Source organism: Delphinus delphis, chromosome 1 (assembly GCF_949987515.2).
Source record: "Delphinus delphis chromosome 1, mDelDel1.2, whole genome shotgun sequence".
In the NCBI taxonomy this organism is placed as follows: domain Eukaryota; kingdom Metazoa; phylum Chordata; class Mammalia; order Artiodactyla; family Delphinidae; genus Delphinus; species Delphinus delphis.
The window spans coordinates 43017872-43032357 of NC_082683.1; the positions used below are offsets into that span (position 1 = coordinate 43017872).

The window sequence follows — 14486 nt, forward strand, 5'->3', positions numbered from 1 at the left end:
AGCCCTGGTCCGGGAAGATTCCACATGCTGTGGAGAAACTAAGCCTGTGTGTCACAACTACTGAGCCTGCACTCTAGAGCCCGCAAGCCACAACTACTGAGCCTGCGTGCCACAACTACCGAAGCCCGTGCACCTAGAGCCTGTGCTCCACGATAAGAGAAACCACCGCAATGAGAAGCCCGTGCACAGCAACAAAGAGTAGCCTCCGCTCACCGCAACTAGAGAAAGCCCGCACATAGCAACAAAGACCCTACGCAGCCAAAAATAAATAAATAAATTATATATATAAAAAAATCCTCACAACAATCCTAAGGTAATGGTCTCATAATAGAAATGAGAAAACTGAGACTTCCAAGAAATTAAACATTTGACCACATAAATTCTAGGTTCTGCCACTTTAGTAGTTAACTTGTAAGTCTGACTCCAGAATCAATATTCTTTCTGACCACTATGTCTACTTCAATTTAGAACAGCAATCCAGAATCCATGGGTTTAAACCCAATCAACTGATAATCAACTAACTTGGAATTTGAGAATGAAAATGGAAGAGGCCTTAGATGCTGCCTAGTCCAAACCTCCATTTCATGCAGGAATCCAGTCTCATATATCAGAAACAAAAGGTAGTCCAGATAACCTGATAAGCAAGAAATAATCACCAACCAAGGCAGCCCATCCTTTTAACAGCACGGTGTACTTACAGAACAGTTTAGAATGTCTTGCTTTCTCTTTTCTCTCAAGCAAACTCCTATTCATCCTTCTAGAGCAGAGGTAAGCAAACTAGTCTGCAGGCCTAATCCAGCCCACTGCCTGCTTCTGTACGGTAATTATATACAAACATGGTTTTTTTTTTTAACATTTTTAAATGTTTGAAAAATAAATCTGAAGTATAGTACCTTGTGATATATTAAAATTAAATATAATTCATATTTCAGTGTAACTGGTTTTATTAAAACACATTCACACTTATTTGTATACTTATTGTCTATGGCTGCTTTTGTGCTACCATGGCAACAGTTGATAAGCTGCAACAGAGACCCTATGGCCCTCACAGCCTAAAATATTTACTGTTTGACCCTTTCCTGACCCTTGCTCTAGAGTGACAGTCCAAATGTAAACACCTCTGTGAAGCCTTCCCAAAACCACCACCTCTCAACAGCTAGTTAGTCCAATTCCTCCTCTGGGATCGCAAAGCATTCTAACCGCCAGTCCTTTTTATCCTCTAATCACCTGTTTACTTGTCTAAACTACTAACTTCTCAAGGGCAAAGACTATCTAATACATCTTTGAAAAACACAAGCACTGGTAAGGTAGGTACCTACCATTTGTTTACTGAAATCAATGAAAAAAATGAAAGACAAGCTTAAAGTGCTATTTGTCTTGAAAAACAGAATGAAGCACCCAGTTATGGGAGTTGTCGTAACAGTCACCCTAGGTTAAGACCAAAGCATCGAGACTCTCACCCAGCACTATGAAAGTATTTTTGATCAAAGGCATAACAGGGATACCTGTGTATCTAAAATGTTACATTAAGTAAATTACATGAAGAACATAAAGCAAAAGAGATGCCAGCACACTGCCTTCATCTAAAAGATTTTATTAAATGAAACAATCTAGTGGTTTTGTCTTTCACCATTAGAACCAAAGCTTCCCAAGGACAGAAACCAGTGGATCTATCTGTGATCCCAGGCCCCAGGACAGAGACTAGCAAAAAGTAGGCACAGTACTCAAAAAACTGTGGTATGAAAAAAGGGCCAGTACAGATGCAAAACTGTGTCATCTTCAGTTCTGTTCACAATTATTTTAAAACAATTCATCCATCCAGTCTGCTTTCCCACAATTCAGATGGGGGAAATCAATGGTATGTGATATCCCAAGTAGAACCCAATCTAAGTAAACCCTGTCCACCAGAGCTCTGTCCTCTAGAGAAACTTGCCAAGCTCCTCCAAGCTAGTTCTCCATTCTTTCTAGTCTCAATTTATGCTGTAAACTCAAGGCCTGGCACAGAGGCATTCAGAAACGTACGAGTGAATCGGTCACAATAGCTCTATTTCCACGCATCAATATATTCTGCAGACCTTCAGATTATTCTTCCCACAGAAACAGAGAGTGCAGTAGTTAGACAAGGAGCCATGACTTTCCCCCACCAGCTCTGGTTAGTGCAGGCTCTGGCTCAGATACTGCAGAAACATGTTGGCCAGTTGAGGCAGGTTCTCATTGTTGGGATGCATTTTGGTGTAGGAAATAAACTGGCGACGGAGGCGACTCAGTTCTGCCATGGTCAAAGGCCGGGTAAACCGCAGGTGCTCTGTGGTGCCAGAAAGCTTAAGCAAGTCTCCAGGGACTGCGCTCTTCTGAGCTTCCATCAGTCCTGCCAACACCTGGCTGGTGACCTGGTCCAATTGGTGCAGAAAGGTGCCGGAGGCAAGTGGCTGTGACTGTGTAGACTGATGGGGTGGAGGAGCCCGGTTCTCAAACAAGGCAGCTCTGATCTCTGACAGAGGCAACGGCTCCTCTAAGCCCACCAAGGTGAACAGGGGCCTGTCCCAGCGGTTCCGAGAGTCGGGAGCTTCGAAGCGCAGCGCTAGGGCCTCCAGAAGTTCGGGAGGGTAAAAGGCACCGGACACATGCTCTGCAGATTTCTCGAATTCCGAAGTCACAAGAGCTGGAAAATCTGGCGTCCTGGTTTCCTCCCGCTCCAGTTCCTTAGGTACTTCTGCCTGGGCTCTCCCATTTACTACAGAGTCCACTGCCTGCGGTTCCCCGAGGACACCGGTGCCCGCCGCCAGAGGTCTCCCTCCCTCCTCAGCTCGCGGCCTCCAACTCACACTGACATTGCGGCTCGGACTCTCATCCGCGCCCGCCACCCGCGGTCCCCCGCTCAGACCGCCTGGCCTTACGCAGTAGACCAGGCACAGCGGAGTGCGCGCCGCCCGCGCCAGGCAGTACAGCTCGTAGCGGAAGCCCTTGATGTAATTAAGCGAGTCGAGGATGACCACTTCGTGGCGACTCAGGCGCCGCTCCACGGCCGCTCGCAGGGCCCCACGCAAGGCCTTCTCACGGACCGAATCGCCGTACACTGTCGCGTCCTCCGCGCCCAGCACCTCCGCGTCGTCCACCACGTACACCGCGCGGCCCTCGGCCGCCAGTGCCACGCGGAGCTCCTCCGCGCGCCGGCTCTTGCCGCTGTACGGCAGCCCGCAAAACACCACCAGCGGCATCCTCCCAGGGCGCGGCCATGTGCAACCGCGCAGCGTCAACTTCCGGGTTGCGGGCTGCTCCGACGCAAACCGGAAATGCAAGCCACACTTCCTGCCTCCCTTGACTCTTACAGGACCTCTGTTGCTATGGGAACAGGAGTTCTAGACCAACGAGAGCCAGATCTTGCTCTCTCCGAAAGGAGATGGAGCTTAGAACGGCACCGGCTATTTCTGTCAAATGTTATACGTCTCAGGAGAATGTGATCTCCTGGCGGCCAAAGACTATGTTCATCAATTTATAATGGAGCCTTAAAGAACATTAAATATTGCAAAACAATCAGCACTATATTTAGCAAATGGAAGACAATTCACAAATACTAGTTCCCCTTCATTCCTTACAGCCAATAACATTCACTAACTGTTTATTCAATAACCATTTCAATCATTCAATATCTTCATGGTTGGGAATTCAGAGATGAACATAAAACAGTACCCCGACAAAGCAAGGGTCTGAATGGGAAAAGTCAGGCACCTACAGGCAGAATAACATACACTCTAACGGATAGAGGTAGGTTGGGTTGTAAAAGTACAGAAGAGAAAAACAAAATGCCCACAAAAATTGCCGAAGACTTTACCTAGGAATAGTCATTTGATTTAGAACGTGAAAAACTAATAGGAATTTTTCTCCTGGGTAAGGATGCCAGATAAAATATAGGATGCCTAGTTAAATTTGAATTTCAGACAATCAACAAAAAATGTTTTTAAAATAAGTATGTCTCAAATATTACCTGGGGCATATTTAAAATTACTTATTGTTTACCTGAAATTCAAATTTAACTGGGCATACTTTATTTTTATTTGCTAAATCTGGCAACCCTACTCCTGCAGAAGGTATGAGGCTCAGAGCCATGAAGCTGTAGGATCTGTTCTAGCAAAAGCAAGCACTACAGTTTGGTAGGTGCAGAAGTGTGAGTATTTCTGTGCAAAGATGTGTGTGTATAAAGGAAGTGCACATACATTGTATCTTTATATCTCTCCAGTACAGTATAGTAGAGAATGTTCAAGTCTTGGCTCTGCTACTTACTTACTAGCTGTGTAAACTATTGTCAAGTTATGTAACCATTGTGTATCTAAATTTCCTCTCCTGTAAAATAATAACAATGGTTCTTATTTCACAGGCTGAACCAACCTCATAGGTTGTGAGGATTAAATAAATTAATGAATATAAAGCACTCAGATCAATGTTTAGCCTTTCCTCCCCTGTTCTGCTTTTTCCTCCTCCTTTGTATAAGTCTTCTGTGAATAGACCAAACCTACTTGGAACTTAAGACTATTCAACTTGAGACTATTAGGCAGCATGGCTTACTGGTTGAGTGTAGGCTCTGAAGCCAGAGTGTCTGGGTCCAGATCTTGGCTCCACCACTTAACTAGCTGTGTGATCTTGGGCAAGTTATTAACTGATCTATGCCTTAGTTTTCTCATCTGTAAAATGAAGATAACAACAGTACCCACCTCAAAAGAGTTGTTGTGAGAATTAAATGAGTTAATTCACATAATTCAATGTCTGGTGCATAGTAAGCACTTAATAAATGTTAGGTAGTAGTATTATTTTTGTTGTTATCAGGCAGCCCCTCCATTGCTCTGCCTTGGCATAATCCTTCACCTGAAATTAATGCTAAGTTGATGGCTGGAAAATGTTTTACCACCATAAGTAACCTAAAACCATATCTTGTACCTGGCAGCTGCTTCTTTCTTCCCATCTTCTAGTGTCCTCCAATGAATGTGATCTCCAAAACCTGGAAGAAAAGAGCCTCATAAACATTCACACATGAACAAAGGGCAAAGACCCAAGAAAGAAATGTGGCATGTTCACAAGATACTCATAAAAAAAGGCTTTCCTTTGTCAAAAGCATGGTGTTCAAGTCCCAAATCCACTGCTTTCTAGGTGTATGGGACAATGGACAGTCCTATACCTCAAGCCTCAGTTTTCATACCTGTAAAATGGAGATAATATCGCCTAATTCAGTTTTTAAGGAGATTAAATTAAATAATGGTGGACTTCCCTGGTGGTGCAGTAGTCAAGAATCTGCCTGCCAAGGCAGGGGACACAGGTTCGAGCCCTGGTCCGGGAAGAGTCCATATGCCATGGAGCAATTAAGCCCATGCGCCACAACTACTGAAGCCCACATGCCTAGAGCCCGTGCTCTGCAACAAGAGAAGCCACCGCAATGAGAAGCCCTCACACTGCAACAAAGAGTAGCCCCCGCTCACTGCAACTAGAGAAAGCCCACAAGCAGCAGCAAAGACCCAACACAGCCAAAAGTAAAATTAATTAATTAATTAATTTAAAAAGACCTAAATGTAAGACCTGAAACCATAAAACTCCTAGAAGGGAACATAGGTAGAACACTCTTTGACATAAATCGTAGCAATATTTTTTTGTATCAGTCTCCTAAGGCAAAAGAAATGAAAGCAAAAAGGAACAAATGGGACCTTATTAAACTTAAATGCTTTTGCACAGCAAAGGGAACCACTGACAAAACAAAAAGACAACCTACCAAAATGGAAAAAAAAATTGCAAATAATATGACCTATAAGGGGTTAATATCCAAAAATATATAAACATCTCATACAGCTCAATATTAAAAAAACCAACAACCCAATTAAAAAAATAGGCAGAGGATTTGAATAGACATTTTTTCAAAGAAGACATAGGAATGGCCAATAGGCACATGAAAAAATACTCAACATCACTAGTCATTAGGGAAATGTAAATCAAAACCACAATGAGATATCACCTCACAGCTTTCAGAATGGCTATCTTGAAAAAGACAACAAATAATAGATGTTGGAGAAGATATGGAAAAAAGAGAGCCCTTGAACACTGTTGGTGGGAATGTAAATTGGCACAGTCACTGTGGAAAACAGTATGGAGGTTCCTTTAAAAATGAAAAATAGAACTACTATGTGATCCAGTAATTCCACTCCTGAGTATATATCTGGAAAAAATCGAAAACTAATTCAAAAAGATACATGCATCCCAATGTTCATAGCAGCATTATTTACCAACAGCCAAGATAGGAAAGCAACCTAAATGTCCATCAACAGATGAATGGATGAAGAAGATGTGGTATATACAGGGGAATTCCCAGTCATTAGGACTCAGCACCTTCACTATGGTGGCCCAGGTTCAATCCTTGGTCAGAGAACTAAGATCCCACAAGGCACGCAGTGTGGCCAAAAAGAAAAAATATATATATATACATATAATATATACTTTACATATATATAATGGAATATTACTCAGCCATAAAAAAGAATTAAATTTTGCCATTTGCACCAACATGGATGGATCTGGAGGGTATTATGCTAAGTGAAATAAGTCAGACACAGAAAGACAAATACTGTATGTTTTCACTTATATGTGGAATCTAAAAACTAAAAGAAATGAATGAATATAACAACAACAACAACAAAAAGAATTTAGAACAGTGTCTGGCACTGGAGAATTGCTACAAGTATTTGCTATTAATATACCAGGCACTATTCTAAGTACTATACCAATATTGATCTTCATAACAACCCTAGAGGTAGGTACTCTTATTAATACCATTTTACACATGAGAAAACCAAGGCACAAAGTTTAAGTAACTTTCCCAAGTTCACACAGCTAATGAGCATCAGAGCTGGAAACTGAACCTATGCACTCAGGGTCCAGACTCCTTACTTTTAAGCACTAAACAATGCTGTCCTTCAAAGCAGAAGGAGGTAAGGACAAAGAGGCAAGGGAGGGAGTAGACAATGCAGGGCCTGATAGGCCACTATAAAGATTCTTGCTTTTACTAATAAGCTCTTAGTGGGTTTTGAGCAAAGTATCAATGGTAACATGATGTGATTTCTGTTTTAACATGATTGCTCTAGCTTCTGTGATGAAAACAGACTAAAGGAAGTGCTATGGGTTGAACTGTGTCCCTCCAAAAATGATATGTTGGAGTCTTACTCCCCAGTACCTCAGATTGTGACCTTATTTGGAAACAGGATCTTTATAGAGGTAATCAAGTTAAAATGAGGTCATCAGGGTGAGACCTAATCCAGTACAGTGTCCATATAAAAAAGGGAAATGTGGACACAGATATTCACACAGGGAGAGAACCCAGCCATCTATAAGGAGACAGGCCTGGCACAGACCCTTCCCTCAGTCTTTAGAAAGAACCGATACTGCCAATACCTTGATTTTGAACTTCTAGTCTCCAGAACTGTGAGACAATAAGTTTCTGTTGTTTAAGCCACTCAGTTTGTGGTGCATTGTTATTGCAGCCCTAGCAAACTAATACAGGAGAGAAAGGCAAAAACAAAAGAGACTGGGAAAGTGGTTATTGCAATAATCCAATCATGCAATGACAGTGGTTTGGACCAACTGTGGTGGTAGAGGGAGTAGATCCTATCAGATTCTGGACATATTTTGAAGGTAAAGGCAAAAGGATTTTGTTCTGGATATGGGGTGAGAGAAGTTAAGAATGACTCTAAGGTTTTTGGCCTGGGCAACTAGAAGAATGGAGTTGTCATTAATAGAGATGGGAAAGAGAGTAGGTGGAGTGAGTTTTAGAAAGGAACATTAAAGAGCTTGGATTTGGAAATGTTCATTTTGAGATGCTTACTAGACATCTAAGTAGAGATGCTGAATAAGCAACTGAATATCTGAGCCCGGAATTCAAGGGACAGTTATCAGCATACGGATGTTATTTAAAGCTTAAGACTGAATAAGATCACCATGGGAGTGAGTGTAGATGAAGAGGGAGTCCAGGAGCCCTGGAGCACCCCCAGGTTAAGGGAGATAAAGAAGAACCAGCCAAAGATGTGGGAAAGAACTACCAGTGAGATCAGCAGAAAACCAGCAGCACATGCAATCCCAGAAGCCAAGTGTTTCCAAGATGTTTCAAGAAGGAAGGATGATCCACTGACACCAATGCTCCTATTAAATCAGAAATGACCACTGGATTTAACAAGTGGAGAATAATGCTGACCTTGACAAGACCAGTTTCAATAGAGGAGCGAGGATGAAAAGATGATTAGAGCAAGATCAAGACAGCCCAGGGGAAGAATTAGAGAACAAGTACACACAACTCTCTTAAAGAATTTTGCTGTACAGGGGCAATTGCTAGAGGCAGCTGTGAGTCCATGAAAGGTTTTTATTCAATATGGAGGAAAGTATAGGATGTTGAAAGCTGATAGAAATGATATAATAAAGGTAGGAAAACTGATGATACAGGACTAAAAGGGAGAGTAGAAAATATCTTGAGTAGATGAAAGGAGATGGGATTTAGTACTCAAGTAGAGGGATTAGCCTTTGCTAGGAGCCCTGATAGCTCATCCAGTAAAGACAGGAAAGGAAGGATATATGGATACTGGTGCTAGAAGGTAGGTAAATCTCGTGGTGACAATTTTTGAAAGGTCTCTTCTGAGTCCTTCTACCTTCTGTTAAATTGGAAGCGTGGTGACTGGCTGAAAGCAAGGATTGTGGAGGAAGTATTGGAGGTTTGAAGAGACAAAAGTAAATACGAAATAGTCTTCTGGGAGAAAACCAGAGAAACTAAGTGATAAAAGGCATGTTTCAGGAAAGAAGTGATTCCAGAAGAAAGCCTAAATACAAGGAACAGTGAGCAAATTAACTGGTAAACATGTAGATAAATCTAAATATTATCTGTATAAAAATTTAATGCTTAATTTATAGAGTTAAAAAAGGAGAGAGAATTAAAATATTGGACAACAACAGCTTATAAGGAAAGAGGAAGAGACTGAAGTTAAAATATTCTAAGGCCCACTAACCATTGGGGGGTTAAGATATTAATGTTAGATTTTGTTAAATATGTGAGTAAAATTTCAAAAGTAACCACTAAAAGAACAGAACTAGAGTGCCAACTTCCAAACTCATAAAGGAGATAAAGCAAGATAAGAACCAGCAAATACTCAACCCCCAATAAAAGGGCAAAAAAGAGCAAATAAGGATAGAAAAAACAGTAGCAACGGAAATTGGATGAGAGAAATAAGACCAGCTCTGTCAATAATCACCACAAACATAAGTGAACTAAACTTGCCAGTTAAAGTTAAAAGACAGAATTTGTCAGATTTTGGTTAAAAAAAAACAAAACAAAAAGAAACTACCTCTATGTTTACAAGAACACCTAAGACAAAAGGACTTGTAAAAGTCAAAAGTAAAATGATTGAAAAATATATCCCAGGCAAATGTCAGCCAAAAGAAAGTCAGGGAAGCTAGATTACTACCAGGCAAAATAAAATTTCTCCATAAACATGGACTACTCAGAAGCTAGCTGACAAAGCTTACAGCCATAGGAGGTTATTGCTAAGAGAGAGCCTAGGGCAGGACTGTTCAATTGAACTTTCTCCAGTGATAGAAATTTCTATAGCTGCACTGTTCAATATGGTAGCTATTAGCTGTTGAGTACTTGAAACATGGCTAATGCAACAGAGGTGCTGAATTTTTTATTTTATTTTATTTTATTTTAATTAATTTAAAAATTAAGAATGACATATTCCTAGTGCTACTTTATCGGACAGCACAAACTTAGAGATCACTCTAATCCTCTCATATTACAAAGGCCTGGAAAACGGAAGAGGCTACCCAAGACCACAAAGGAAGCCACAACCAGAATTTAGTCTGATTCCTAATTAAAATGCTTTTCCAGTGCCCCTGGCTGCCCTACTGCATTATCCCTACGAGTAAGTCTAGAGGTATAATTTGAAACAGTTCACTACGTGTATAAAATTTCTTTGAAAATTCATATTAAAAAGTACATTGGAATTTTTCACGAGTAATAATCAGCACCATCATTTTTTGAGTGCTTACTCTATGTTATAATTACGATAATATAATAGCATTAATGACTAACACTTATATGCCATTTATTATATGCCAGCCATTGTTGTTCATGCTTTTACATGTATTATTTAATCCTCACAGTAAACTTATGAGGTAGAAACTTAATTGTCTTCATTTTACAGATATGGAAGGTGAAGTTAAATGGCTTGCCCAAGGCTACAGTGCTAGTAAGTGCCAGAGCTGGGATTAGAACCTACATGGTGGTGTTCCAGAGTCTGTAGTTTGCTCACGATACTTCACTGACTCTCTAGCAAAGATAAAAATGAATAAATGAATAAAGGAATGTGGCTTCACCAAAGCAGAATGAAAACACAGACTTCAGGTCTGGAAAACCTGCGTCCTTATGTTTCCCTTCAAAAGCAACTTGAAAAGGTACAGTGCTTACTGTGTTGCTAGCTACTCCCCAATAACACCCACACTCACACCCATGCCAACGTGGAACATCTGAAGACAGTCCAATTTCCTAAAGTATCACCTGCACAGACACTTTATTTACTCCAGTTATCTGCAGAGTGAGCTGAAAGCTCCCATATTAGCAGCTCCTGCCCTAAAACATTAATTTAAAAGGGGGAAAAAAAGGAAAGTGACAATTTCCAAACACAGCATTTACATCAGAATTCCCAAGCCCTTCATGCTCAAATTGTTTTCACGAGTGTAAGCTAAGGACATCAGAAAAGTATTATCCACCCTCTCCCAGCTGACAAAACAAAAGGTTAAGTGTCAGAACTGGCAGCCAAGTCTCTGAAACAGGGAACACTGTACCTAAGAGGTGGAATAACACAGTGGCTAAATGAAGTCTGTCTGCATCAAACAGACCTAGTTTAGCCACTTGCTGTTTTCCCGTATGCAAAATATGACTAACAGAAATATTTGTCCCATAGGGCTGTTGCGACTGTGAATAGGTCACAGTATGGAAGGTAAACATTCCATATGTGTCAGTGCCAAATTTGCATTTGAGACTTGACAAAGCCATCCATTTCTGTTTCAGGCAGGAGAGCACATGAACCGCCCCCACTGAAAACTTTCTCATTCCTTCTTTAAAGTTTTCAAAGGAGTTTCTGCATTCTGAGCAGGAGTGGTATATTGTTGAGAACAGAAGCTCTGGAATTCGTATCTCAGCTGGTCCACTTACTAGCTATGTGACTCCTGTGTCCCATTTTAGGTTCTTCATCTGTGAAATGGGGATAATGATGAAAAAATATTATCTATGCTGTAAGAAAAAAATGGATTTACACATGGATAGATGACTACGTGGAGAGAGACATGATAGGACAAGGATAGTCAGACATCAATGGTAGACCTGGGAGGTAGACATAAGGGGGTCCACTGCGAAATTCTTTCAACTTTGCTATGTGTTTAAAAACTACTGTAATAAAATATTGAAAATATAATATCTTAATGAATGAAAATATTTATTTAATAAAATGTCAACTTCACAAGGAAAAAAATATATTATCTATCTTAGAGGGTTATTATGAGGATTAAACCAGTCAATACAAGAAAAATGCACAGAACGGTTCCTGGAATACAGCAAATATACAGTAAATGTTAATCATTACACTCCTCCCCACAGGTGATACATATTCCAAATTTTTAGCACACGGGAAACAACAAAATTATTTTAGAACTCTAGGATGTTAGAGCTGGAAGGACTCTTAGGAATCATTTCTAGTTCCAGGTCTCTCATGTAATAAATGATCCCCAGGGAAGAGGAGAGCTGGCTATAGAGTCTGACCAGGATTAAAACTCAGGCCTCCTGATTTCTATCCAATGCTCACACCACACCACCGTACTTCCTCTTCTTAATGAAAACACTAGGGTCATTCCATCTCTCCTCTCTGCAAACCACCAGGCCATCTTCTGGAAAGAGTCAAAACTACTTAAACATCTGGGAAGAAATCTTACTCATCACTGCTCCAGGTAGCACTTTTTTGGGAGGTGGGTGGTGAACTGTAATCTATTTTCCAAGAAACCACACTCACAAGATACAAAAAAATAAAAACAAACAAACAAAAACAGTTTGAAATATTATTAACTCCTTTCAGGAACAATTCAATATTCTTCTTTGGGAGGATATAATAATAAATATTAAATAAACACTTTTCTAAGTTTGTGACACATATTAAATACTTTTTGTTTTTTTGTTTAATCCTCACAACACAGCCCCCCCCCCCACCAAGGTTGCCCTTCTATATGCTCCTAAGTTACCTGCTATTTCCCTGCTTACAGTACATATCACAGTATCATGTAATTGCCTGCTTACTTGTCCTGACAGTCTTCAGACTGTGAGCTGAAAAAGACAGGAATCTCAACGATCATGTGTACCATTCATTTTTTCTTTCAACAAATATTCCTGGGCACGAATAATAAGACAGAAATGGTCCTACCTTACTGGGGCAGTCTGTACTTTCCAAAGATGGCTGCAACAATATCTCCCATTCCACATGATCTTTTTTTTTTTTTTTTTTTTTTTTTTTTGCGGTATGCGGGCCTCTCACTGTTGTGGCCTCTCCCGTTGCGGAGCACAGGCTCCGGATGCGCAGGCTCAGTGGCCATGGCTCACGGGCGCAGCCGCTCCGCGGCATGTGGGATCTTCCCAGACCGGGGCACGAACCCGTGTCCCCTGCATCGGCAGGCGGACTCTCAACCACTGCGCCACCAGGGAAGCCCCCACATGCTCTTTTTACAATGGGACCTCAACATTCCTCCCATGGGGGATGGAGGGGGTGTGCTTAATTTCCCTTGCCCTTGAACATGCCCACAGAGTACAGTGGAAGTGATGCTATTTGACTTGTACAGCTAGATGATAAAAATCCCATGCATTTTCACCTTGTTCTCTTAGGGCACTCACTCGTGGAATCTAGCTGTCATATGGTGAGGAGGCCCACACTAGCCCATGAAGACAGACCACACGTAGAAGTAACCAGCTCAGCTGAGGCCCCAGACTTGGATCCAAGACATATACCTTCCCCACTGTGCCTTGTTTGAATTCCTAGCCCACAGAATTGTGAGCATAATAAAATGATTTATTTACACCACTGAATTTGGGGGTGGTTTATAATGCAGCAATGGTAACTGGAACAACCACACAGAGCTTAATGTCTAACAAGGAATACTGAATACATGACTCCAAGGTATTGCCTACACCTAACACAGTATACTGGAACAGGGTAAATTATTTGTTGCGTGTCTGAGGTAGTTATTATTCTGCCCCTTTTGCAGATGAGGAACTGAGCTTTGAGAAGTTTAGCAACCTGCCCTTGGCCTCTCAGCTGGTTAGTGGCAGAATAAATTAAAACTCAAATCTAAACCCACACTCCTAACACTATACTCTTCTGTCTCCTTCAGTACAATTTTACACTAAATATACAATAATCTGCTTTAAAATGGGACTGTCAGTACTTAAAACATTCTGGCTCAACAGAATTCACTGTGCAGTTTCATCGTTGAGATGGAAACCCACATGTCACCTTCTCAGAGAAGTCTCCCCTGACCTTCCTAGCTCAAGTAATGCCAGCTCCCTCATCCTTCCCCAGCCTTTCTACTCCATCAGTTCCATTTTCTTCCTAGAACTCATCCCTAGCTGAAATTATCTTGCCTGTTTATTTGTTCATGTATCTACTCTCTGTCTCTCTGAATTGAATATAAGTTTTGTGAGAGCGGAACCTTGTCTGTCCTATCCATTGATATATCCCTAGTGCCTAGGACCATGCCTGTAATACGGCTGGTGATCAAAAATTATTTACTGAATGAAGGACTGACTGCATTCAGGCACACTGAACGTCCACCCAATCTCATCACCCACCAACAAATGTGCAAATAGGGAGGATAAAACACAATTAACAACAGCAGGATTGCAGCAGAGACATTCCATACAGCAATGTCACTACAAAAAAAAAAAAAAAAGGAAAGGGAGGGGAATGCACGCTACCACACAACCACTTAGAAAAAGCATAAAACCCTGAGTTCCAATAAAGATGTAGGTAATGGGATGGATGGAGTAGGGGGTCACACCTCTTATTCTCCATTCATAACCACTGCCCCCTCACTCTTCAGAAAAACTCAGTTTCTTCAGACACACCTACTGAACCACACCAAGGAACCAAGAACAACTGTTGGTGACCTTCTACTGTTCGCCAAAGTTCCCTGGTTGTTTTGAGGGAAAAAGCTCTTGTATGATTGAGCTGCAAGCTGAGCTTGCCACCAAATAACTATGGTTATTCCAACCAGGGTGTTGGGCAGACATTTTCCCCAAAATGAACTGAGCCTTTTATATGTGTATATATATATATATATATATATATATATATATATATATATATATATATATAGGCTGCATTGGGTCTTCGTTGCTGTGTGCGGGCTTTCTCTAGTTGCGGCGAGCGGGGAGG

The 14486-nt window shown here is 41.2% G+C and overlaps 2 protein-coding genes across 5 annotated transcripts in view; both read right to left on the minus strand.

Moving 5' to 3' along the window:
• TXNDC12 (thioredoxin domain containing 12) overlaps positions 1 to 14486 on the minus strand; it is a 38574-nt gene that overhangs the window by 23355 nt on the left and 733 nt on the right. For all 4 annotated transcript variants that reach the window (XR_009520827.1, XM_060021950.1, XM_060021941.2 and 1 more), the window contains exon 2: positions 4933 to 4993. Coding sequence is in view for 3 of the 4 variants with exons in the window: in XM_060021950.1 (XP_059877933.1) it covers positions 4933 to 4993 (61 nt within the window). In the remaining variant the exon portion in view is untranslated. The remainder of the gene's footprint in view (positions 1 to 4932; positions 4994 to 14486) is intronic.
• Positions 1585 to 4717, minus strand: KTI12 (KTI12 chromatin associated homolog). The gene has a single exon (XM_060021913.1). The coding sequence runs from the start codon at positions 3216 to 3218 to the stop codon at positions 2154 to 2156; it is 1065 nt and encodes a 354-aa protein (XP_059877896.1). The 5' UTR covers positions 3219 to 4717; the 3' UTR covers positions 1585 to 2153.

Coding starts and splice junctions, on each gene's coding strand:
- KTI12 (XM_060021913.1), bottom strand. CDS start 3,218: ATGCCGCTGGTGGTGTTTTGCGGGCTGCCGTACAGCGGCAAGAGCCGG.